Raw genomic sequence first — 23,984 nt, 5'->3', positions numbered from 1 at the left:
TGGGAGGACCGTGGGAAGGGGGCCGCGCCGGGGGGCGCGGAGGGAACGGTGGGAGGACCGTGGGAAGGGGGCCGTGCCGGGGGGCGCAGAGGGAACGGGGGGAGGACCGTGGGAAGGGGGCCGCGCCGGGGGGCGCAGAGGGAACGGTGGGAGGACCGTGGGAAGGGGGCCGTGCCGGGGGGCGCAGAGGGAACGGGGGGAGGACCGTGGGAAGGGGGCCGCGCCGGGGCGGTGGGAGGACCGTGGGAAGGGGGCCGTGCCGGGGGGCGCAGAGGGAACGGTGGGAGGACCGTGGGAAGGGGGCCGCGCCGGGGCGGTGGGAGGACCGTGGGAAGGGGGCCGTGCCGGGGGGCGCAGAGGGAACGGGGGGAGGACTGTGGGAAGGGGGCCGCGCCGGGGCGGTGGGAGGACCGTGGGAAGGGGGCCGTGCCGGGGGCCGCAGAGGGAACGGTGGGAGGACCGTGGGAAGGGGGCCGCGCCGGGGGGCGCAGAGGGAACGGGGGGAGGACCGTGGGAAGGGGGCCGCGCCGGGGCGGTGGGAGGACCGTGGGAAGGGGGCCGCGCCGGGGCGGTGGGAGGACCGTGGGAAGGGGGCTGCGCCGGGGCGGTGGGAGGACCGTGGGAAGGGGGCCGCGCCGGGGGGCGCAGAGGGAACGGGGGGAGGACCGTGGGAAGGGGGCCGCACCGGGGCGGTGGGAGGACCGTGGGAAGGGGGCTGCGCCGGGGCGGTGGGAGGACCGTGGGAAGGGGGCCGCGCCGGGGGGCGCAGAGGGAACGGTGGGAGGACCGTGGGAAGGGGGCCGCGCCGGGGCGGTGGGAGGACCGTGGGAAGGGGGCCGCGCCGGGGGGGCCGTGCAGGGATGCTGAGGCTCCGGGGCAGCTGGGATAGCTTGGGCAGCAGGAGGCAGGTTGCCCAGGGCTGGGAGCTTGTTGTAGCAACAGTGACCAGGGAGGTTTGCTCCCCCCCCAGGCAGCGGGACATTTAAACCCGGCTGGCGCCAGGAGTGGAGCTGCAGGGTCGAGCGAGGGGCCGGAGAGAGGCGACGGGCAGAGCAGGCACCGGCCATCGGACAGCAGCCTCCCCCCCCCCGTGCGGCAGTGCCTGGCCAGGGCAGGGCCAGGTGCTCGGGGGCGTTGTTAGCTCCCCAGGGTGCTCCGGGGCAGCAGACCCCCCAGCAAGGCCCGTCCACTATGGCCAGCCCTGAAGGCTCCTGCCCCCCTGCAGGGTTCCCCTGCTCCCCGGGGCCAGGGCTGTCCCCCCTCGGCGGCTTGTGCTCCAACATGGGACATCTCAGCTGTGCGGAGAGGTACCTGCCCCAGCTCCGCGCCTGCCGCAGGGACTGGGGGGCCGGGGCATTTGGCCTGACGTTGCTCAGAGTGACTCCTTCGCGCCAGGCTAGGAATGGCCCAGCGGGCTCCGGCAGAGGCTGGGCCTCTGAGAAGTGCACCCTGTGGGGAGCTCTATGGGGTGGGGGCAAGACAAGAACCCTGCCCCGTGTGGAGGGGGTGGGATGGGCCCAGGGCTGGCAGCAGGATGAGGGGGGAGGAGGCTGAGAACAGTGACAACAGGCAGGTGACAACGGGGTGTCGGGCTGCCAGCTGGTGATGACGGGCAGGTGGGTGACACCGGGTGGTGGGGCAGTGTGATGGTGGGGTGACGGCTGGTGACAATGAGTGACAGGGTGACGGCTGGTGACGGTGGGCAGGTGGGTGACACTGGGCGGTGGGGCAGTGTGATGGTGGGGTGACAGCTGGTGACGGCAGGCAGCTGGGTGACAGCTGGTGACGGTGGGCAGGCAGGTGACACCAGGCGATGGCACTGTGATGGTGGGGTGACGGCTGATGACAGTGAGCGGCAGGGTGACGGTGGGCAGGCAGGTAACACCGGGCGGTGGCAGTGTGATGGTGCGGTGACGGCTGGTGACAGCGAGTGGCAGGGTGACACCGGGCGGTGGGGCAGTGTGATGGTGGGGTGACGGCTGGTGACAGCGAGCGGCAGGGTGACGGCGGGCAGGCGGGTGACGCCGGGCGGTGGCAGTGTGATGGTGGGTGACGGCTGGTGACAGCGAGCGGCAGGGTGACGGTGGGCAGGCGGGTGACACCGGGCGGTGGGGCAGTGTGATGGTGGGCAGGCGGGTGACACCGGCGGTGGGGCAGTGTGATGGTGGGGTGACGGCTGGTGACAGCGAGCAGCAGGGTGACGGTGGGCAGGCGGGTGACACCGGGCGGTGGCAGTGTGATGGTGGGGTGACGGCTGGTGACAGCGAGCAGCAGGGTGACGGTGGGCAGGCGGGTGACGCCGGGCGGTGGCAGTGTGATGGTGGGTGACGGCTGGTGACAGCGAGCGGCAGGGTGATGGTGGGCAGGCGGGTGACGCCGGGCGGTGGCAGAGTGATGGTGGGTGACGGCTGGTGACAGCGAGCGGCAGGGTGACGGCGGTTAGGCGGGTGACGCCGGGCGGTGGCAGTGTGATGGTGGGGTGACGGCTGGTGACAGCGAGCGGCAGGGTGATGGTGGGCAGGCGGGTGACGCCGGGCGGTGGCAGTGTGATGGTGGGGTGACGGCTGGTGACAGCGAGCGGCAGGGTGATGGTGGGCAGGCGGGTGACGCCGGGCGGTGGCAGAGTGATGGTGGGTGACGGCTGGTGACAGCGAGTGGCAGGGTGACGGCGGTTAGGCGGGTGACGCCGGGCGGTGGCAGTGTGATGGTGGGTGACGGCTGGTGACAGCGAGCGGCAGGGTGACGGTGGGCAGGCGGGTGACGCCGGGCGGTGGCAGTGTGATGGTGGGTGACGGCTGGTGACAGCGAGCGGCAGGGTGACGGTGGGCAGGCGGGTGACGCCGGGCGGTGGCAGTGTGATGGTGGGTGACGGCTGGTGACAGCGAGCGGCAGGGTGACGGTGGGCAGGCGGGTGACGCCGGGCGGTGGCAGTGTGATGGTGGGTGACGGCTGGTGACAGCGAGCGGCAGGGTGACGGTGGGCAGGCGGGTGACGCCGGGCGGTGGCAGTGTGATGGTGGGTGACGGCTGGTGACAGCGAGCGGCAGGGTGACGGTGGGCAGGCGGGTGACGCCGGGCGGTGGGACAGTGTGATGGTGGGTGACGGCTGGTGACAGCGAGCGGCAGGGTGACGGTGGGCAGGCGGGTGACGCCGGGCGGTGGGGCAGTGTGATGGTGGGTGACGGCTGGTGACAGCGAGTGGCAGGGTGACGGCGGGCAGGCGGGTGACACCGGGCGGTGGCAGTGTGATGGTGGGTGACGGCTGGTGACAGCGAGCGGCAGGTAACCACGACGCACCCGCTCTCTCCCGCAGCGTCACCCCGAGGCGAAGGCTGAGGCTGTGCCCAGACACTCTGACTCCAGGCCCATCCACGCCAGCAGGTCAGCGTCAGCGCCAGCCCCTCCGCTCAGCCCCTGCCCCCGCCAGCCCCCTGCTGACCGTCTCTTTGTCCCAGGTGGCGCGCCGGAGCCCTCGCCCAGCCCACACGCCAGCAGCGGCGGCAGCAGCAGGTACCTGGGGGAGGGCGGCGGGGAGCAGGCAGCTCCGCCCCCTGGGGCCCCCAGGCCGTGGCGGGGGGTGCGACCCCGATGCTTCTCGCCGGGGAGGGTTATCGTGGGTCACTGCAGCAAGCCAGTGCGGGGGAGCCCCTGCTGAGCAGGGACCAGTGGGGGTGTCCCCTGGGGGCCCATGGAGCCACCCTGCAGTACGTGCCGCTCCCCAGGGTGCCCAGCCTGCCAGTGCCGGGGGGGCTGCCCTGCTGCCACTGGGGCCCCCATGCAGCTCGGCCTGCGCCAGGCTGCCTCTTCCCTGCCCACGGGGGTCCCTCACCCGCCTGCCCACCACAGGGCCCTGGCACCAGACTGCAGCACGCGCCAGCCTCTGCTGCCAAACTGTCCATGTGCCCCGTGCCCATGGCGCCTCCTGCCCGCTCCAGCTGGGGGCGCCCCAGGAGAGGGGAACTGCATGGAGCACCCCCGCAGCCCTCTCCCTGGGGTGCTCCCCTGCACCCCCCACCCTGCACACCGGAACCATGGCACAGCCCTGCCCATCCCTCGGCCACGTGCCCCCCCGCACTGCCCCGCCCACGTACCCCCCCGCACTGCCCTGCCCATCCCTCGCCCAAGTGCCCCCCCGCCCTGCTCCGCCCACGTACCCCTCCGCACAGCCCTGCCCATCCCTCGCCCACGTGCCCCCCCCGCACTGCCCCGCCCACGTACCCCCCGCACAGCCCTGCCCATCCCTCGGCCACGTGCCCCCCCGCACTGCCCCGCCCACGTACCCCTCCGCACTGCCCCGCCCATGTACCCCCCCGCACAGCCCTGCCCATCCCTCGCCCACGTACCCCCCCGCACTGCCCCGCCCACGTACCCCTCCGCACTGCCCCGCCCATGTACCCCCCCGCACAGCCCTGCCCATCCCTCGCCCACGTACCCCCCCGCACTGCCCTGCCCATCCCTTGCCCACGTACCCTCCCGCACTGCCCTGCCCATCCCTTGCCCACATGCCCCCCGCACTGCTCCGCCCACGTACCCCCCCCCCGCGCTGCTCCGCCCACGTACCCCCCCCGCACTGCCCCACCCCACGTACCCCCCCCGCACTGCCCTGCCCATCCCTCGCCCACGTACCCCCCACCGCACTGCCCATGTGCCCCCCCGCACTGCCCCGCCCACGTACCCCCCTGCACTGCCCTGCCCACGTACCCCCCCCGCACTGCCCATGTGCCCCCCCGCACTGCCCCGCCCACGTACCCCCCTGCACTGCCCTGCCCACGTACCCCCCCCGCACTGCCCATGTGCCCCCCCGCACTGCCCCGCCCACGTACCCCCCTGCACTGCCCTGCCCACGTACCCCCCCCGCACTGCCCATGTGCCCCCCCGCACTGCCCTGCCCACGTACCCTCCCGCACTGCCCTGCCCATGTGCCCCCCCGCACTGCCCCGCCCACGTACCCTCCCGCACTGCCCCGCCCACGTACCCCCCCCGCACTGCCCTGCCCATCCCTCGCCCACGTACCCCCCCCGCACTGCCCTGCCCACGTGCCCCCCCGCACCGCACCTCCCATCCCTTGCCCACATGCCCCCCCGCACTGCCCCGCCCACGTACCCTCCCGCACTGCCCTGCCCACGTACCCCCCCCGCACTGCCCATGTGCCCCCCCGCACTGCCCCGCCTACGTACCCCCCCGCACTGCCCCGCCCACGTGCCCCCCCCGCACAGCCCTGCCCACGTACCCCCCCCGCACTGCCCCGCCCACGTACCCCCCACTGCCCCGCCCATCCCTCGCCCACGTACCCCCCCGCACTGCCCCTCCCATCCCTCGCCCACGTACCCCCCCGCACTGCCCTGCCCATCCCTCGCCCACGGGCCCCCCCCGCACAGCCCTGCCCACGTACCCCCCCGCACTGCCCTGCCCATGTACCCCCCCCGCACAGCCCCGCCCACGTGCCGCCCCCGCACAGCCCTGCCCACGTACCCCCCCACTGCCCTGCCCATCCCTCGCCCACGTACCCCCCCCACTGCCCTGCCCATGTACCCCCCCACTGCCCCGCCCATCCCTCGCCCACGTGCCCCCCCGCACTGCCCCTCCCATCCCTTGCCCACGTACCCCCCCCGCACTGCCCTGCCCACGTACCCCCCCGCACTGCCCTGCCCACGTATCCCCCCCCGCACTGCCCCTCCCATCCCTTGCCCACGTACCCCCCCCCCATTGCTGGCTCATGGCCTCTCTCATCCCGGCTGATTTCTCTTCCCAGCTGCAGCCAGACGCCCCTGCCCCGCTGCCTGCCCTGCGCGGTGAGTGTCTGTGCTGAGTGCGAGGGGCTGTCCTGTGCCCCTCCCTTGCTCTGCCCAGTGCGCTCTGCCCCACGCTGGCTCGGAAACGCCCACGTGGCCTGGCTGGGGCTGCGCAGTCCCAGCCCTGGGGGGCGGGTGAGAGGCCCCTTCAGAGCCGGCACGGGGCGGCAGGGGGGAGGAAGGAACCGGCCTTTGCGCCCCACCCTGCTGGCCCTTCTACCCCGGGCTCGCTCGGGCGGTGCCTGCGGGCGGAGCTGGCGCTGCCGGCGGTGTTTGTACGGCTGCCGGGCCCGGTGCCCGCCCACGCAGGCCGTGGCATTCATGGAGACAGGGCTGTGTGCAGGCCTAGCCCTCTGCCCCACGACTCCCCCTGCCAGCACCCCCTGCTCTGCGCCCCCCACACGCCTCCTGCCTGCACCTGCTCGGTGCCCGTCCCTGCTCAGGCACCCGCGTGGCTGCTGCCCCACATGCCACGTCTTGGGCAGCCGTGTCGTGGCTCCCTCCCTCCTGCCTTGCCCCAGAGCAAGCGCCTGCGAGGAGCCAGCCGGTGAGTGGGGATGGCGGTGCAGGCGGCAGGGCATGGGCCAGGCGAGGGGCAGCGCTGGCTGATCTGCATAGGGACATGTGGGGGGCAGGGCCGTGTGCTGGGGACACACTCGCGTGGGGGGCTGGGTGCTTTGGGGTCCAACCCAGAGCAGGGAGGGGCTGTGCCACCACCAGCCCTGCAGCGCCATGGGTGGGGGCTCCCAGCCTGGCCCCAGGAGCCGGCAGACCCTGGGCTGAGCCGCTTGGCACTTCCAGACCCAGCGCCGGGCTGGGGGGCTGAGCGACGCCCGGCTCTGCGCGAACACAAGGCCCCGCCCGCCGCTCCACCTGCCCCCGGGGCCTGCACCGGTTCTCACCAAGCCCCCGTCTCTGGCCACAGGGGGTCCTGTGGGTCCTGCTCCCTGCCCCCCGACAGCAAAGGGCCGGTCCAGCCGCACTGAGGAGCCTGGCGACTGCGCTGCAGCCCGGGGGCGAGAGGAGGAAGGGCACAGGCCACCCAGCCCCGGGCCAGCCTCCTGGGTCCATGGGCACCTCTGCCCTCCTGGGCCCCGAGCGCCCGCAAGGGGCTGGCATCTGGCGCGTGCAGGCCTGAGCCTGTCCCCGCAGGGGTCAGCGCCGGGAGGGAGCCGGGCGCCTGCACTTCCCACACCTGGCTGGGCGGAGGAGGGGGAGGCACGGCCACGAGAAGCCAGAGGGGTGGTGCTGGTGCTGGGTTTGCCTCTCCCCATCCCTGCGTCTCTGACCCCCTTGGCCCCTCTCCCAGGGCAGCTCCGGCCTCCCTCCTGCTCCCAGCCCTGGGACGGACAGCGAGGTGCTGACCGGGGACTTTTCCAGGGTGAGTGGCTCGTGCCCGTCCTGTGAGCTCGCTGCAAGGGCCTATCGCCCTGCCCAAAATTCCTGCTCCCTGCCCAGAGCCAGGCCCCCAGCCGCTCTGCTGGGGCCAGCGAGGCCAGGCTGCCTGGCCGTGCCTGCGAGCACCCAGCCCTCCCCACACCGGCCCCAGAGGGGCGCAGACTCTCCGCCTGTTCCCCCAGCCTGGGGGGTGCTGGCTGCTCCCTGGCGGGACACCCCAGGGACTGTGTCCCGCTCCATCCCACGGGCGCTCCCGCCCCGCGACGGTGAATGCATGGCCCTCGGGGGGGGGGATGTCCCACTCCAGGGAGCGCGGAGCAGGCTCTATCCGTTCACCTGCTTCGTGACCACGGACTCGGCGACCCTGGGGTCTCGTCCAGCCCTAGGGTTCTAATGCGGCTCTGTGGCGCCCCCAGCCCTGCTCTCTGCCGCTGGAGGACGGCCAGCACCGGGATCTGCGCTACGTCAGCCCCGCCACGGTAAGTGCAGGATGCGCCCACTGCTGGGCAATGGCACGCGTGGGCCCGGCTCCTCGGGTGAAGCACAGCGCGGCACGGCAGCCCCTGCACCCAGACGGACGTCTGCAGCCGCGGGGCCTGCCCTTGGCCCGGCTGCCGGGCGTGCGTCCTGGCTCTGCTCCCCGTCGGTTTGCTCTCTGCCGCTGTCGTCTGCCTGCGGCTCCCTCCTGCCAGCAGCATCCCCGAGCAGCGTGGACTGCAGCCCTGGCCTCGGCCGTGCGGCTACCCCGCTCCTCACCCCCAGCTGCTGCGCCCTCCCTGCCTGCTCAGCCTTTGCCCCGGTCTCCTGGCTGCGGGGTGGGGACAATTCCCCTGTGGCGCCTGCTGCAGAGGAGCACTGCCGTTCTCTCCCCACGGGCCGCGGGGCTCCTGGCCGTGGCAGAGGGCAGGTCTGGCCCAGCTTCTCCCAGGGTCTGTGTGGCTGCCTCCCGCCCAGCAGGCCCGCTCCCCGGCTCAGCTCAGGCAGGCTGCTGTGCCCGGGCCCAGGCTGCCCCTCCTGCTCTGCTGGGACTACTGCCCGGGCAAGCACCCGTCTTAGGGCCTTCCGAGGGCTGGCCCTTCCCTGGCCCTCGGGTCCCTCACCCTCTGCCTCCACTGAACCCCTCCCGGGCTCTCCCCGCACCCTGCCAGGGCTCCTCACCCCGGCCTGCCTTTGCCAGATTTCTCCACTCAGGCCAGGGGCCCAGGGCGGCTCTGCCCCAGGCCTCCCCCTCTGGTCAGCCTGACCCAGCAAGGGCTGAGAACATCCCTCTCTCCCCGCAGCCCCCCACGTCTGGCCCCTCCTGCTGCAGCTCTCTCTTTCCCCCGTCCCTGGGGCTCCCGACTCACTGGGGCTGTGGACTCTACGCCCTCTGGGGCAGCCCAGGTGCCAGCACAAACACCAGTAGCATGGGCCCGGCGCCGGGAGCGAGGGTCCTGGCACGTGGGGGGGGGGGGGGGGGAGAAGCCCAGACCAGCCACGACACAGCATCTGGGGAGCTCCTCCCACACCCCATTTCAATCCCCCCACCTCCCGGTCTCCAGGTGGCTGCCCTGCTGCGTGGCCAGCCGGCCGGGGAGGCGGGGGCGTGCGTGGTGGTGGACTGTCGCTATCCCTACGAATACGCTGGAGGACACATAAAGGTAAGAGAACAGGGATGTCTGCTGCCCGGAGGAGCTCCCGGTACCGCCGCTTCCAGGGGTGCTACAGAGCCAGGGCAGGAGCTGGGGGTGTGTGTGGGGGGCTCCTGGCTACTCCAGCCCCAGCCTTGCCCAGCAGGGGGCGCTGTGGGGAGGGACAGGAGCTGGCGAGAGGGGGGGCTCCTGGCTACTCCAGCCCTGGCCTTGCCCAGCAGGGGGCGCTGTGGGGAGGGAGCAGGAGCTTGGGGAGGGACTCCTGGCTACTCCAGCCTCGGCCTCGTCCAGCAGGGGGCGCTGTGGGGAGGGAGCAGGAGCTTGGGGGGGGGGCGCGCTCCTGGCTACTCCAGCCCTGGCCTCGCCCAGCAGGGGGCACTGCGGGGAGGGAGCAGGAGCTGGGGGGGGGGGACTCCTGGCTACTCCAGCCTCGGCCTCGCCCAGCAGGGGGCGCTGTGGGGAGGGAGCAGGAGCTGGGGGGGACGGGGGACTCCTGGCTACTCCAGCCTCGGCCTCGTCCAGCAGGGGGCGCTGTGGGGAGGGAGCAGGAGCTTGGGGGGGGGACTCCTGGCTACTCCAGCCCCGGCCTCGCCCAGCAGGGGGCGCTGTGGGGAGGGAGCAGGAGCTGGGGGGGACGGGGGACTCCTGGCTACTCCAGCCTCGGCCTCGTCCAGCAGGGGGCGCTGTGGGGAGGGAGCAGGAGCTTGGGGGGGGGACTCCTGGCTACTCCAGCCTCGGCCTCGCCCAGCAGGGGGCGCTGTGGGGGGGCGAAGTTCTTCAATTATTCCGTTTCTAAAGGCATCGTGCAGGATGCTGGGCTGCCCGGTGGTTTTGCCTGGGGAGGGACACGGCGCTTTGCCTGTCCCGCACTGACCACCTCTAAGGGGTGACCATGCGCCCCCAGCCCTGCGGGGGAGCAGCGGTGAGCCCTGGCCCTGCCTGTGCTCCCACACCCCTCAGATGCCCTCGCTCTCCTGCAGGGAGCACTGAATCTGTACCGAGAAGAGCAGCTGGCGCCGTGGTTCCTGCCAGGTCCCTTGGGCACGACCCAGTGCCCCCGCAGCAGCATCGTGATCTTCCACTGCGAGTTCTCCTCGGAGAGAGGCCCCCGCTTGTAGGTGCCTTGAGGCCCCTCCCAACTGCCCCACTTTCTCCCTCCTCAGCCCCCTGCCCTTTCTCTGACATGGAGGGGCCCATGTCCCTCCCAACGTCCACCGACGTGCTGCCAAGTTGGGGGCGCTGCAGTGTCCCCCCACACAGGGCGTGCCCAGCTCCCGTCCCTGGAGTGCTGTCCAGCGGGGGCACCAGGGCAGCCATGGCTGGGGTGCAGCAGGGGCAGGCCGAGGTTGCTGATCCCCCCCATGGTGGTGTCCTCTCAGGGCTAGGCCCATGCCTGGCTCTAGCAGCTGGGGCTGACCAGTCTCACTGGCTAACTCCACAGTGCCCCCCAGTCCCTTCTGAGCTCACTTTGGCCAAGCAGACTCGCACACCCCTGCCCCGTCCTGTGCCCCCTAGGTGACCGGGGGGCAGCGGTGAAACCCCTCTGTGATTGTGCAGATGCCGCAGCCTGAGGAGAATGGACCGAGATGCCAACCAGTACCCGGAGCTCTGGTATCCAGAGCTGTACGTGCTGCGCGGCGGCTACAAGGAGTTCTATCAGCACTTCCAGGTGCCCGTGGGGGTGTTGCAGGGGAAGGGGTGGCATAACCGTAGTCAGAGAGTTGTTGTTAACGGTTCTAAATCCTGCTGGAAAGGGATAACAAGTGGAGTTCCTCAAGGGTCTGTTTTGGGACCCGTACTGTTTAATATCTTCATCAATGATGTAGATATTGGGATAGAGAGTACGCTTATTAAGTTTGCAGATGATACCAAACTGGGTGGGGTTGCGACTTCTTTGGAGGATAGGGACATAATTCAAAATGACCTTAGCAAGTTAGAGAAATGGTCAGAGGTAAACAGGATGAGGTTTAATAAAGAGAAATGCAAAGTGCTCCACTTAGGAAGGAACAATCAGTTCCATACATACAAGATGGGAAGCGAGAAGGGAAGCGACTGTCTAGGAAGGAGCATGGCGGAAAGGGATCTAGGGGTCATAGTGGACCACAAGTTGAATATGAGTCAACAGTGTGATGCTGTTGCAAAAAAAAGCAAATATGATTCTAGGTTGTATCAACAGGTGTGTTGTAAGCAAAACTCGTGAAGTCATTCTGCCGCTCTACTCTGCACTAGTTAGGCCTCAGCTGGAGTACTGTGTCCAGTTCTGGCGCCCACATTTCAAGAAAGATGTGGAGAAATTGGAAAGGGTACAGAGAAGAGCGACAAGAATGATTAAAGGTCTAGAGAACATGACCTATGAAGCCAGGCTTCATGAACTGGGCTTGTTTAGTTTGGAAAAAAGAAGATTAAGGGGGGACATGATAGCGGTTTTCAAATATCTAAAAGGGTGTCACAAGGAGGAAGGAGAAAATTTGTTCCTCTTGGTTTCTGAGGACAGGACAAGGAGTAATGGGCTTAAAGTGCAGCAGGGGAGGTTTAGATTGGACATTAGGAAAAAATTCCTAACTGTCAGGGTGGTCAAATATTGGAATAAATTGCCCAAGGGAGGTGGTGGAATCTCCCTCTCTGGAGATATTTAAGAACAGGTTAGATAGACATCTGTCAGGGATGGTGTAGGTGGAGCTTGGTCCTGCCTTGAGGCGGGGGGCTGGACTCGATGACCTCTTGAGGTCCCTTCCAGTCCTATTATTCTATGATTCTATAACCCAAGTCCTGGCTCCAGCCCCCTGGCCCTAGCCACTAGACCCCACTGCGCTCCCGGAGCTGGAGACAGAACCCAGGAGTCCTGGCTCCCAGCCCCCGCTTTAGCCAAGTATCACACGCTCTCTCTTTCCAGGGTCTCTGCGAGCCCCAGGGCTAACGTCCACATGCGGCACAAGGGTTTCCGGGCCGAGCTTAGGAACTACCAGCGGAGGAGACAGCCTTGGAGCCTGCGGAGGATCCGCAAAGAGCTTTTCAAGCCCCCAGCTCCGAAACAAAACCCTGTCCCCAGGGACTCCCCTCCCCTGGCAATGGAGAGCCTGTCCCTGTCTCCCAGCAAGGGGCCCCACTAACTCCACCCCCTGCCCTCTGAAATGGAGCTGCCCCTGTGGCAAGTCAAACCTTGCCCGCTGCAGGGGCACCATTTCAAATGTGGGGGGGGGGGGCGAGCTGTGCACAACCGTGTGTGGGGGGGAGAGTGAAAGGGGGCAGACTGAGGACAGCAGATTCAGCAGTGCTACCAAGGCACTGCAAAACTCTAGTTTTTTGGCAGACAACTTATAATCAGCTGGCCGGAGCACTGTATCTAATTCCTATATAAACAAAAGAAATGTAAATAAAAAATAGACCCACTCAGAGCTCTAATACTAACATAGCTGACAGTGGTTAGCCTGGAAATGTCAATGTATATTCTTTTGTTCCTAACTCTGCTCCACCAGGACTCTGGGCTCTCTCTCAGCTCTGGGAGGAGAGTGGGGTTACAGTGGGGGTGGGGGGAGATACATTTGGGCTCTATATAAGAACATCAGAATGGCCACAATGGTCAGGGCCACAGGTCCTTCTAGCCCAGAGTCCTGTCCTTCAGGAGGCATCGTCATGATCCATCCCGTCACCCATTCCCAGCTTCTGGCACAGAGAAGCTAGGGCCACCATCCCTGCCCAGCCTGGCTAGTCACCATTGGTGGACCTGCCCTCCCTGAACTTCCTGCTACGTCTAGACTGCAGGATTTTCCGCAAATGCTTTTAACGGAAAAGTTTTCCGTTAAAAGCATTTGCGGAAAAGCGCGTCTAGATTGGCAGGACGCTTTTGCACAAAAGCACTTTTTGCGGAAAAGCGTCTGTGCCAATCTAGACGCGCTTTTGCGCAAAAAACCCCGATTGCCATTTTTGCGATCGGGGCTTTTTTGCGCAAAAACAAATCTGAGCTGCCTACACTGGCCCTTTTGCCCGAGCGGGAGCAGCCCGGTATTTCCGCAGGAAGCGCTGATTTCTTACGAGATCGTCAGCGTTCTTGCGGCCAGTCTAGACACAGCCACTTTGTTCTTATTGGACACTGGTAGAGTTTGGCCTTTCCACCATCTCCTGGCAGAGAGTTCCACAGGTTGACAGTGAGGAATAATGCTGGTGTGTGTTTTATATTTGCTGTCTATAAATGTCATTGGCTGAGCTTCTGGTGTTATGTTAGTGAAGGAATCAATGACATTTCCTTGTTCCATGTGCCCACCCCCAGGCAGGAGTTGCTAGACCCCAGCCTGTCCCCTCACCCTTAGTCTCTTTTCCATGCTGAAGAGTCCCAGTCTTGTTAATCTCGCCTCACATGGAAGCTGTCCTACCCCTAATCATTTCGGTGCCCCTCTCTGTCTGTTTCCAAATCCAATAAAGCTTTTTAAGATGAGGTGACCAGATGTGCAGGCAGTATTCAAAGTATGGGCGTACCATGACTTTAGGTAGAGGCACTATTATAATTTCTATCTTATTATCTATTCCTTTCCTAATGATTCCCACTATTCCGTTACCTTTTTATATTGTCACTGCACATTAAACCCTGGAATAAATGCTTACGGAGATTATGGAATTTCCAGCACTGGAGATATTTAAGAGCAGGTTACGTACACATCTGTCAGGGATGGTCTAGAACAGGGCTACTCAACTTTGGAAGCCCAGGGGGTTACAATGATACTCACAGCACATGCAGAGAACCACAACTTAAGTGTGGTTGTATAAACTGGCAAATATATATGCAAATATATGCAAATAGCTTATTTCACACTGACAGGCATGAATACCAAGATTAAGGCAAGACTACACAACTCACAGGCCCCATTTAAGTCAGTTCTGCCGATATAAATAAAATGCAACGTTTACCCAAGTTCCACCCATATAACAGCACTTTTAAGGAGCAATGACAGTCCAGGAATTTAATGACTAAAACCCATATTGACAGAAGACCATTATAATTGATAACTTTTTTGTTTGGCTCCCACCCGCAGGCTGTGTGTTGAGCCTGGCAGAAACCCAAACTGCACTGCAGGCTGCAAACAAAGGGATTACGGCCTGCAGGCAGCGTGTTCAGTAGCCCTGGTCTAGATGGTGCTTGGTCCTGCCGTGGCAGTCAGGAGACTGGCCTTGATGACCTCTCGGGTCCCTTCTGGTTCTTAGTGTTCTATGGTGCTATGACCGAGCAGATGTTTTCAGAGAACTATCCACAATGATTCCAAGATCTCTGGTTTGAGTGGTAACAGCTAGTTTAGACCCCCAGCATTTTTGTATGTGTAGTTGGGTTTATATTTGTCCATGTGCATTACTTTGCAGTTTACCAAAACTGAATTCCATCTGCCTTGCATTGCCCAATCACTCCAGTTTTGTGAGATCCCTTTGTAAACTTTTTGCAGTCAGCTTTGGATTTAATTTTGCCACCTCATTGTTTACCGCTTTTTTGAGAAGTTTAACAGCAGGGGTTCAAATGCAGATCTTTGTTCCTATCTTTTAAGTGGAGTACCTGCAATGTTTTCATGATGCTCTATACAATCCTTCAATTACTTCAGTAACAAATCCTTTTGTTATCTTACTCACTCTGCTTTCTCCAAAGGCAAAGCTGGAAGCAGCATAAAGTCCCTTGCAGTTAAGAACTACCTCTAGAGCCCTTGTCACCAACAGGTCGATTGCGACTGATTGGTTGATCGCAAGGCCTTGACTAGTCGATCGCGAAGCGTCTGCCCCTCCCCCATTTTCCACCCACCCCCGAGAAGCCCCAGTACTTTCCTCCAGCGAAAATGGAGGTAGTGCCAGCTTCCCATGGGTGGACGGAAGACCCGCAGCTTAATGCCACTTCCGGGAGTTCCAGAAGTTCGCTGGCTGCTTTGTCAGGCGCGGCTGTGGGAGGGCCCTGGCTCCAGAAGAGGAGCATGGTGACTTTCCTGCACCGGTGCAGGAGGAGGCAGGAGTTGTCCCCAGGGCAGGCGCGTGCGGGGTTTCTCTGCGCCACCGGGGGGGGGGGGGGAGGGGGCGCGTTGGCCCAGGGCAGGGCACACGCAGGGGTTTCAGTCTCAGGGCAGGCACGCGTGGGGGGGGGGGTTGCCCCCGAGGGATCGCCTGAGTGGGCTTCCCTGCTCAGGTGTGGAGGGGGGGTCAGGCCCGACAGAGGTGCGCAACAGGACTTCCTACCTTCACGGGGGAGGGAGGGGGGCGGGAGGTCAGCCCCGGAGGGAGCGCGGGATGGAGGCTTCCCTCTGTGGCTGCTGTAGGGGACCTCCTTGCCCCCAAACCTTGTTCCCTCTCCCCTGCCCCAAACTTGCCCCCCGCCCTCCTGTTCCCTCTCCCCTGCCCCCCCCGCTACAGAAACCTGCCCCTCCCCGCAGAAACCAGTTCCCTCTGGCACCCTGTCCCCTACTGCAGAACCTGTCCTCCTGCCTTCCCCTCTGCAGAAACCTGTCCCTCCCAGCACGCTGTCCCCTGCTGCAGAAACCTGTACTTCTGGCACCCTGCCCCCACTGGCACCGTTCCCTGCCCCAGAACCCACTAGCCCCCTCCCCAGTACTGTGTCCCCTGCTCCTGAATGACATTTCTAAGGGTCAGTGACCCCTGACTCAAGGCAGGTTCCCTGCCCTTCTCATAAATACAGACAATGCCAAAACTTTTTGTGTTTGACACAGTATTTTATTTAAAATTAAACCTGGCCAACAAACCCCCAACTGGGCTAAGCCCCCATCTGGCCACAACCACTCCTGCATTCCCCTCTCCCAGAACCCTAGATCTGAGCCTATCAAACACTGGACCCCCCTGCCCTGAGCCCCTTACATACCCCAACTCAAATTCCTGCATTCTCCACATCCACAAGCCTGTGGCTTGCTTAGTATCCCAACACTGCCCAGCCTGGAGCCCCTCCCCGAGCCAGTGTCCCCTTCTCCACCTCCTCCTGCATCCAGACTTCCTCCCAGAGCTTGCACCTCTCACCCCTTCCCACACCCAAATCCCTCATTCCCACCCCAGAGCCTGCACATCCTGTCTCATCCCAATGAGGGTCCGGCTAGACTGCAGGAGTTTTTCAGGATTCTTGAGATAGCCCAGAAAAACTCTTCTGCATCCAGGGTTGTGTTTGTTCTTCCGCTTTTTTTAGTAGAAGAGCAATCAGGCTCTTTCGGTCACCCCTATATATTCCTCTTTCCCCAAGGAATAAGGGGGCTTCCAAAGAAGGGTTTTTCTGACATTTGGTTTAGTCTAGACAGGCCAAATGTTGGAAAAACCTCTTCCTACAGAAGAATTGTTTTAAAAGCAGCAGTGTAAGTATTGGGGATAGCAAGTGATGAAGAAGAGAATAGAGAGGGCGGGGTTTCAAGGAAGGGGCGGGGTGGTAGATCTTGGCTTGTTCTGTCATTTAAAAAGTCATCTTGGGTGTAAAAAGGTTGGAGACCACTGCTCTAGAGGTAAGCCATGTGCATTAAAGCAGACCTCAATATGAAATCCAGGGGTTCAAACTTTACAGGGGGAGGGAAGCAGGGAGGGGGGGAGGACTACTGACCTCCCTAGATGGTGCCTTTCCCTTGCTGGCTGACTCCAGAACAAGGCCCTAGTCTGTACAGTTGCAAAGAAAACCTTCCAATTCGGCCTCTGTGAGTGACTTGATGCAGTGACGTCTTCCTGAGTCTGCAGGCAGCCTGAACCAAGTGCTAGGAGAGGCTGAAAGCAACTTTCAGCTCCTTGGCCCCTGGCTGGATATCAGCCCTGTTCAAAGGGAAGAGAAACCGGCACTGTATGCAGCCCTGTGCCATTTGCTTTTATGGGTGTCACATCAGTGCCTCAGAAGGGTGGGGCTGGCTGTCAGCAGAGCTTGGGGGCACAGCACTGCTCCCCCTCAAGCCATCCCCAACTGCACCAATGTGGCTTCCAGCCGGGGTCTTGCCTCCTTCCCTCCCTCCCGTTCCCCAGCCACTTCCCCACGGCCTCTGCTCCTCTGGCCTGCCTCCTGCCCCCCAGCATCCACCCTGCCTCCCTCCTGCCACCAGCTCCCACCCACCTCCCTCCTGCCTGCCTCTGCCCGGCTCCCACCCACCTTCCTCCTGCCCCCCCTCTGCCCCGGCTCCCACCTCACCTCCCTCCTGCCCGCTCTGCCCCGGCTCCCACCCACCTCCTCCTGCCCCCCTCTGCTCCGGCTCCCACCCCACCTCCCTCCTGCCCCCCTCTCCCCGGCTCCCACTCCACCTCCCTCCCCCCCCCTGCCCTGGCTCCACCCACCCACCTCCTCCCCCCCACCCTCTGCCCCGGCTCCCACCCCACTCCCCCCTGCCCCCCTCTGCCCCCGGCTCCCACCCCACCTCCCTCCCCCCGCCACCCTCTGCCCCGGTCTCCCACCCCACCTCCCTCCCTCCGGCCCCCCCTGCCCCGGCTCCCACCCCACCCACCTCCCTCCCTCCTGCCCCCCCTGCCCCGGCTCCCACCCACCTCCCTTCCCCCTCTGCCCCGGCTCCCACCCCACCTCCCTCCCTCCCTCCCTCCCCCTCCGCCCCCCCGCACCTCCTCCCCCCTGCCCCCCCTTTGCCCGAGCTCCCACCCCACCTCCCTCCCTCCTGCCCCCCCTGCCCTGGCTCCCACCCCACCTCCCTCCCTCCCTCCTGCCCCCCCTGCCCTGGCTCCCACCCCACCTCCCTCCCTCCTGCCCCGGCTCCCACCCCACCTCCCTCCCTCCTGCCCCCACTGCCCCGGCTCCACACCACCTCCCTCCTCCCGCCTCCCACCCCCCACCCACTCCCCACCCCCCTCTGCCCCAGCTCCCACCCCACCTCCCTCCCTCCTGCCCCCCCCTGGCCCCGGCTCCCGCCCACCTCCCTCCCCTCTGCCCCCCTCTGCCCCAGCTCCCACCCCACCTCCTCCCTCCTGCCCCCCCCACCCCGGCTCCCACCCCCCTCCCTCCTGCCCCCCTCCCCCTGCCCCGGCTAAATTTAGGCGGCGCCTCAGATCCACACTTTTCGGTAACAGCTGAACAGCTGTAGTGACGTCACGGCATTGAAGGTCACGTTGCCCTTCACGTGCGCTCCGTGCGCTGCGTGCTCTCGAGCCGCCCTCCAGGACGCATGCGCAACAGCCGCTTCTGGGCGACTTGTCCACTCTGCGCCAGCTCTCACTGGCGGCGCAAGGAAGAGAGTGCGCATGCGTCTAGCCCTGCACGCGGGAAAGGCGGGAGGACACCCATGCGCAGCCCGCCCACGAGCCGCCCTAGAGCCCGGAGCGCATGCGTGAGAGGTTGGGGGCGGAGCGCTCCGGGCGGGCCGCCAGAAGGGGCGGAGGAGGAGCCGTCAGCCCCTGCCGCCCGCGCACGCGCAGTGCCTGTCCTGTGCCGAGCTCGCGCGCCGCACACCCGCCATGGCCGCCTACCGGCTCGTGCTGCTGCGGCACGGCGAGAGCGCGTGGAACCTGGAGAACCGCTTCAGCGGCTGGTTCGACGCCGACCTCAGCCCGGCCGGCCGCCAGGAGGCGCTGCGGGGCGGGGAGGCGCTGCGAGGTGCGGGGGGCCGGGGGGGAGGAGGGAATGGGGGGCTGGGGGGGGTTGGAGGCGATGGGGGGCCGGGGGGGCCGGGGGGGAGGAGGCGATGGGGGGTCCGGGGGGGAGGAGGCGATGGGGGGCCCGGGGGGGAGGAGGCGATGGGGGGGGCTGGGGAGGCGGGGGGAGGAGGCGATGGTGGGGGGCCGGGGGGAGGAGGGAATGGGGGGTCGGGGGGCTGGGGGGAGGAGGGGAGGCGGGGGGAGGAGGCGATGGGGGGGGCTGGGGAGGCGGGGGGAGGAGGCGATGGTGGGGGGCCGGGGGGAGCCTGACGCCCCCTCGCTCAGCCCGGGGGGTGCGGGTCGGGGCCGGTCTCTGTGGCCCCCCCGCCCCCCTTGTGACCTTGGGCGCTGCCCTGCGCCCGTCCCGAGGGGGGGGCAGGCAGCCGGGCGCGGGGCGCAGACTGCACCGGGACCCCCCCCCGGGGACCGAGCCCGCCGCCAGGCAGCCAGGCCAGAGCTCCAGCCCCCCTGCGATCTGCGCCCTCCACCCTGGGCCCAGCCCTGCTGACCCCTTTCGGGGGGCTGGTCCCTCCACTGAGAGTGCCGGGCTGAGGCACTTGGAGGGCGGCAGGTTCTCCTGGGGCGGTGCTGGCTGGTCCCTCCGTGCCCTGCTCTCGTGTGGGGCTGCACAGCCAGGGAGATGCGCTGCTGCCTCTCCCTGGCCTGAGTCACCCAAGCAGCGCTCTGCTGTGCCCTGCCCCCCCCCCCCCAGGAAGGCTGCAGCAGCAGTGAGACAGTGTGCTCTGCTGTGCCCTGCCCCCCCCCCCCCAGGAAGGCTGCAGCAGCAGTGAGACAGTGTGCTCTGCTGTGCCCTGCCCCCCCCCCCCAGGAAGGCTGCAGCAGCAGTGAGACAGTGTGCTCTGCTGTGCCCTGCCCCCCCCCCCCCCCAAGGCTGCAGCAGCAGTGAGACAGTGTGCTCTGCTGTGCCCTGCCCCCCCCTCCCCCCCAGGAAGGCTGCAGCAGCAGTGAGACAGTGTGCTCTGCTGTGCCCTGCCCCCCCCCCCCCAAGGCTGCAGGAGCAGTGAGACAGTGTGCTCTGCTGTGCCCTGCCCCCCCCCCCCCAGGAAGGCTGCAGGAGCAGTGAGACAGTGTGCTCTGCTGTGCCCTGCCCCCCCCCCCCCCAGGAAGGCTGCAGGAGCAGTGAGACAGTGTGCTCTGCTGTGCCCTGCCCCCCCCCCCCAGGAAGGCTGCAGGAGCAGTGAGACAGTGTGCTCTGCTGTGCCCTGCCTGCCCCCCCCCCCAGGAAGGCTGCAGGAGCAGTGAGACAGTGTGCTCTGCTGTGCCCTGCCTGCCCCCCCCCCCCCCAAGGCTGCAGGAGCAGTGAGACAGTGTGCTCTGCTGTGCCCTGCCCCCCCCCCCCAGGAAGGCTGCAGCAGCAGTGAGACAGTGTGCTCTGCTGTGCCCCCCCCCCAAGGCTGCAGGGGCAGTGAGACAGTGTGCTCTGCTGTGCCCCCCCCCCCCCCCCCAAGGCTGCAGGAGCAGTGAGACAGCTGCTCTGCCCAGGGGAAGGTACGGATGCGGGCGTGTTCCCTCCCCACAGCCCTGTAATGGAAAGGGCCCGTTACATCGCTCTTGCCTGCTGGTCTCAGAATGAGACGTGTCTGATTCACCCTTCCGCAGACGCGCCCAGGCACAGCAGAATGCAGTGGACTGCCTGGGGTGGGACAGAGCCTGGTGTCTAATCACAGCCAGAGTCTCTCGGGAAATGCCCTGGAATAGGAAGTGTCTGAGCAAATCTGCGCTGCAGACATTGGCCCCTGTGTCCCGGGCAGCTGGGGGATGGGAGAAACGTGTGCGCAGTGTGAGGGTGGGTGACAGCTGGGCCCAGCAAGCTGCACTGCGTTGCATAACCCCTGACCTTGGGGGCAATCCTATCCCCCCCCCCCCCCCGCCATCCTCAGAGCCCTTCAGTGGGGGGCACGCCCCAGGGGAGAAGGTGGAGGAGCTGTATTGCCTGTCCCATCCAGGGGATTTCTGAGGCAGTGGTGGATCCCCGAGGACACGGTGGGCATTCCCTAGAACTCAGTGCCCGCTGTGTGTGGAGCTGTCCTTCCTACTGGTGCCCTGCTGTTGGCTGGCAGCTCACATGCCTCTGCAGGGAGGCTCAGCTGCTGCAGCTGCCGGCAGTGCATCATGTTCCCCTCCAAGCTGGGGGGGACACAGCTTGGGCCTGGGGGTCTGTAGCCACCCACTCTGTGCCTCTAGACACTCGTGGTACTGAGGTGGGTTCAGGCCAGTGATGGTGCTCATTGGGGAGGGGGCTCTGAGAGCCTTTCTCGTCCCCCGCCCTGCAAACTTGCAGCTGGCCCTAGTGCTCCCCTGAGCTCTGGAGAGGAAGCGGCTGCCTGGGTTGCCACCATACCGACTTACATAAGCATCCTGTCTTGCCACTTCAGTGAGCTGAGCTGCCTTGCGATTGGTAGGCACAGCCTGGCCAGGCTATGGAAGGGGGGCCAGCTTGTGGAGGGGGCACGTTCGCCCTCGTCGGGCATTGAGGAGAACGGAGGATCTGCAACGCAGCCTCAGGGACTCAGCAGCTTCAAGCCCTTCTGAAGCAAAGCAGTCCCTTTCCGTGGCGCCGTGACCCGCAGGCTGCTCCTCTTGGCTTACCCCAGCTGCTCGGCCTGCAGATAGATCAGTCCAGGCCCTGAGTCCAGATGACCTGAGCTAGTGTGACCTCCCAAGTGGAGCTCATGGCCTGTGCCCGAATCTGGAGCGCACTGGGGCTTGTGGCACTAGGAGTAGAGCCCAGGAATTGCGGGGGTCAGCAAGGTCAGCAGCTGGTGGGACCGAAAGGGAAGTGCTGCCTGCATGAGTCTCCCCTGGGTGCAGTGCGCTGATGGCCTCGGGGTTCTGGTCCCTTCCAGATGCTGGCTACGAGTTCGACATCTGCTTCACTTCTGTGCAGAAGCGGGCGATCCGCACCCTCTGGATGGTGCTGGATGCCATTGACCAGATGTGGCTGCCCGTGGTGAGGACCTGGCGCCTCAATGAAAGGCACTATGGTGGCCTGACAGGCCTCAATAAGGCCGAGACGGCTGCCAAGCATGGGGAGGCCCAGGTGAAGATCTGGAGGCGCTCCTATGACATTCCTCCCCCTCCCATGGAGCCAGACCACCCCTTCTACAGCTCCATCAGCAAGGTAAGGGAGCCTACGGCTCTGCCTTCTCCCCCCGGCCGAGCATGGGCCCCTGGTTGAGAAGGTTGGCTGGCACATGAGGGTCACTATTCTGCGGGGTCCTGGGGGAGTAGGCGGGGGGAGGGGTGCTACTGCATAGAGCTGGGTGAGGCTTATTGGGCAAATGCTTTATTTACCAAAAAATGGAGCCACAGAAATTATATGGAGACGGGGCGGGGAATAGTTTACACAACTACTGGATAACCTTAGGCTTGTTCAGTAGCTGACTGCTCACTCGCATCCCTAGGCCAGCAGTCAAACCAGACAGTCCCTGGACAAAGTCAGGGCGGAGCTGCATGCCAAAGAGCACAGTGGGGCAAGAGGTGCCCAGCGCCAGTCCTCCTCCCATGGCTCGTGGTCTCTGCGGGACCCCACAAGTTACCTCCCTGCTCTGAGACCTGACCAGTTATTCCTGCCCTTTGCTTCCTCTTAGCCAGTTGCCAGTCCACACAAGGCCCTTCCCTCTCATCCCAAGGCAGCTTCCTTGGCTGGAGGCTTTCTGGGACCCTCAGTCCACTAGGGCCACTGGCTGCCCTTGGCCACGTGCCTAATGATCTCAAAAGCCAGCTGTGCTAACTGCTGGCCGGTCTCAGTCTCTGCTCGCTGTCCCGTCCCAGTACTGGTGGCACTAGGCACTGCAGACAGTGGCATGAAGCCCTAGGATGCTGTTCATCATGACAGTCCTGTGCCCCTCTGGGTCTGCCCGCTCCGTAGCGAGAGCCCAGCTGCAGGTGAACTCAAGTCCACTAGCCCTGGGAACTAGAAGAGGCGTCCTGGAGCTGGGTCACTAAATGGCAGCAGAGACCAGGACAGCAGCATTCCGGGGCATGGGTGTAGCTGTCAGCTGGGGGCAGCGTGCCATGGGCTCAACACATGTCACTCGCCCGGATTGCTGCCTGTGTCCGCGGTGACTCGGCTCTCGCTGCTGTTCCAGGACCGCCGTTACGCTGACCTGACCGAGGACCAGCTGCCGACCTGCGAGAGCCTGAAGGACACCATTGCCCGGGCCTTGCCCTTCTGGAATGAAGAGATCGTCCCGCAGATCAAGGAGGGCAAGCGGGTTCTCGTAGCTGCCCATGGCAACAGCCTGCGGGGGATCGTTAAGCACCTGGAAGGTACAGTGGCCTCATGCCCTCCGCTCCCCTGCCATGCAGCATGAGAGCTGGCACTGGGCAGGTGTCTGAGCGTGTGGGGCGGGCAGGGCCTAGCTAAATGGGTAAGCCGGGGCTGGGTGGGTGACTGTGCCGTGTGTTCGCAGGTATGTCCGAGGAGGCCATCATGGAGCTCAACCTGCCCACTGGCATCCCCATTGTCTACGAGCTGGACAAGAACCTGAAGCCCATCAAGCCCATGCAGTTCCTGGGGGACGAGGAGACCGTCCGCAAGGCCATGGAGGCTGTGGCGGCTCAGGGCAAAGCCAAGAAGTGAAGGCAGGCGCGGTAGAGGCTTGTGAGCAGTAGATGAGCCCCCTTCTGCCCCCCTCCCCCGAACACACTGCCCACAGCCTTAGCGAGTACAGGGCCTGGGCCCATGCACCCTCCGTACACAGCCCGGCTAGCCCACTGGCCAGCTCCACTTGCAGTGGTACCTGGGGGTAGCCCAGTGGCCACAGCCAGGTGGCTCTGCATGGCTCCAGTGAAGTAGGGGCTTGAGCCAAGCTTCCCATGGCCTGTCACCCCAGGCTCTGCACCTGCAGGAGCTTGTCACTAGCTTCCCCATTGTTTGCAGTCATTCCAGGCAGGAGTGCGGATGGGTGGGAGGCGCCAGCGCGCGTGCTGCTGAGTCAGGGACCAGTCGTCTTCACATGCCCCAGGGTCCAGCCGTTTACTTGAAAGAGCCATGGGGGGGGTCAGCCAGGGCTGTGTTCTTGGTGCGGGAGAGCTACCTAGTTCCAAGGGCAGCTTGTTAACTTATTGCTCCTGGGGGGAAGGGGTGTTCCAGAGCTAGCCCCTGCCCTGCCCCGCCCCCTAGGATGTCTACTGCCCAGGCCTGCTGCCTAGTGCTGCTGTATGTTAGCCCACACGCTTGTGTACCTGGCGCTGGGCTTCGCTCGGGTCTAGTGTAACTGTCCAGCAATAGCGGTTGTCTCGTTTCAGTTCAATAAAGGAGTGATGTGCAATAGCTGCTGTGTCTGTGGTGCTTCCCTCAGCAGGGCGGGGGTGGGCAGGCCACTCTGTAGCAGCCAGGCCCTTTGTCTAGCCCAGCTGGGCCGGAGCACCTTAAAGGATCCCTGTTTACTTTCTACTGCCAGGCATGGCACAAAGTGAGCTCTTGCCCTGGCAGCGTCATCTCTCCTCCCCCCCCCCCTTTCCCAGAGGCCTGGTGCCCACCTGAAGTGACCCTCCAGGGCAGTGGTTCCCAAACTTTTTGGCAGCACCCCCCTTTATTTTAGAGACCCCCCCCAGCAAAAAAA

The 23,984-nt window shown here is 65.2% G+C and overlaps 2 protein-coding genes across 2 annotated transcripts; both read left to right on the top strand.

Moving 5' to 3' along the window:
* Positions 1-781: 781 nt before the first annotated feature.
* On the top strand, positions 782-12,408 carry LOC142825730 (M-phase inducer phosphatase 3-like). The gene is made up of 10 exons (XM_075917768.1): positions 782-1,307; positions 3,313-3,380; positions 3,455-3,509; positions 5,752-5,791; positions 7,101-7,172; positions 7,606-7,668; positions 8,731-8,829; positions 9,801-9,934; positions 10,378-10,489; positions 11,714-12,408. Exons 1-10 carry the CDS (start codon positions 1,192-1,194, stop codon positions 11,735-11,737), a joined length of 783 nt encoding a protein of 260 aa, XP_075773883.1. The 5' UTR covers positions 782-1,191; the 3' UTR covers positions 11,738-12,408.
* A 5,741-nt stretch (positions 12,409-18,149) lies between these two features.
* On the top strand, positions 18,150-23,692 carry PGAM1 (phosphoglycerate mutase 1). The gene is made up of 4 exons (XM_075917755.1): positions 18,150-18,352; positions 21,261-21,535; positions 22,506-22,686; positions 22,830-23,692. The coding sequence occupies exons 1-4, from the start codon at positions 18,214-18,216 to the stop codon at positions 22,997-22,999; spliced, it is 765 nt and encodes a 254-aa protein (XP_075773870.1). The 5' UTR covers positions 18,150-18,213; the 3' UTR covers positions 23,000-23,692.
* Positions 23,693-23,984: the final 292 nt, after the last annotated feature.

The sequence above is a fragment of the Pelodiscus sinensis genome, unplaced genomic scaffold (assembly GCF_049634645.1).
Source record: "Pelodiscus sinensis isolate JC-2024 unplaced genomic scaffold, ASM4963464v1 ctg192, whole genome shotgun sequence".
NCBI lineage: Eukaryota > Metazoa > Chordata > Testudines > Trionychidae > Pelodiscus > Pelodiscus sinensis.
Note: the sequence above shows the minus strand (reverse complement) of the source record. Positions and strands in the feature narration are given on the sequence as shown.

Excerpts from the sequence above, each read along its gene's own strand:
- LOC142825730 (XM_075917768.1), top strand. The coding sequence starts at position 1,192 with ATGGCCAGCCCTGAAGGCTCCTGCCCCCCTGCAGGGTTCCCCTGCTCC. Across the intron at positions 1,308-3,312 it reads CATCTCAGCTGTGCGGAGAG|CGTCACCCCGAGGCGAAGGC; the intron begins GTACCTGCCCCA and ends TCTCTCCCGCAG. Across the intron at positions 5,792-7,100 it reads CCCGCTGCCTGCCCTGCGCG|GGCAGCTCCGGCCTCCCTCC; the intron begins GTGAGTGTCTGT and ends CCCCTCTCCCAG.
- PGAM1 (XM_075917755.1), top strand. The coding sequence starts at position 18,214 with ATGGCCGCCTACCGGCTCGTGCTGCTGCGGCACGGCGAGAGCGCGTGG. Across the intron at positions 18,353-21,260 it reads GGGCGGGGAGGCGCTGCGAG|ATGCTGGCTACGAGTTCGAC; the intron begins GTGCGGGGGGCC and ends GGTCCCTTCCAG. Across the intron at positions 22,687-22,829 it reads GATCGTTAAGCACCTGGAAG|GTATGTCCGAGGAGGCCATC; the intron begins GTACAGTGGCCT and ends GTGTGTTCGCAG.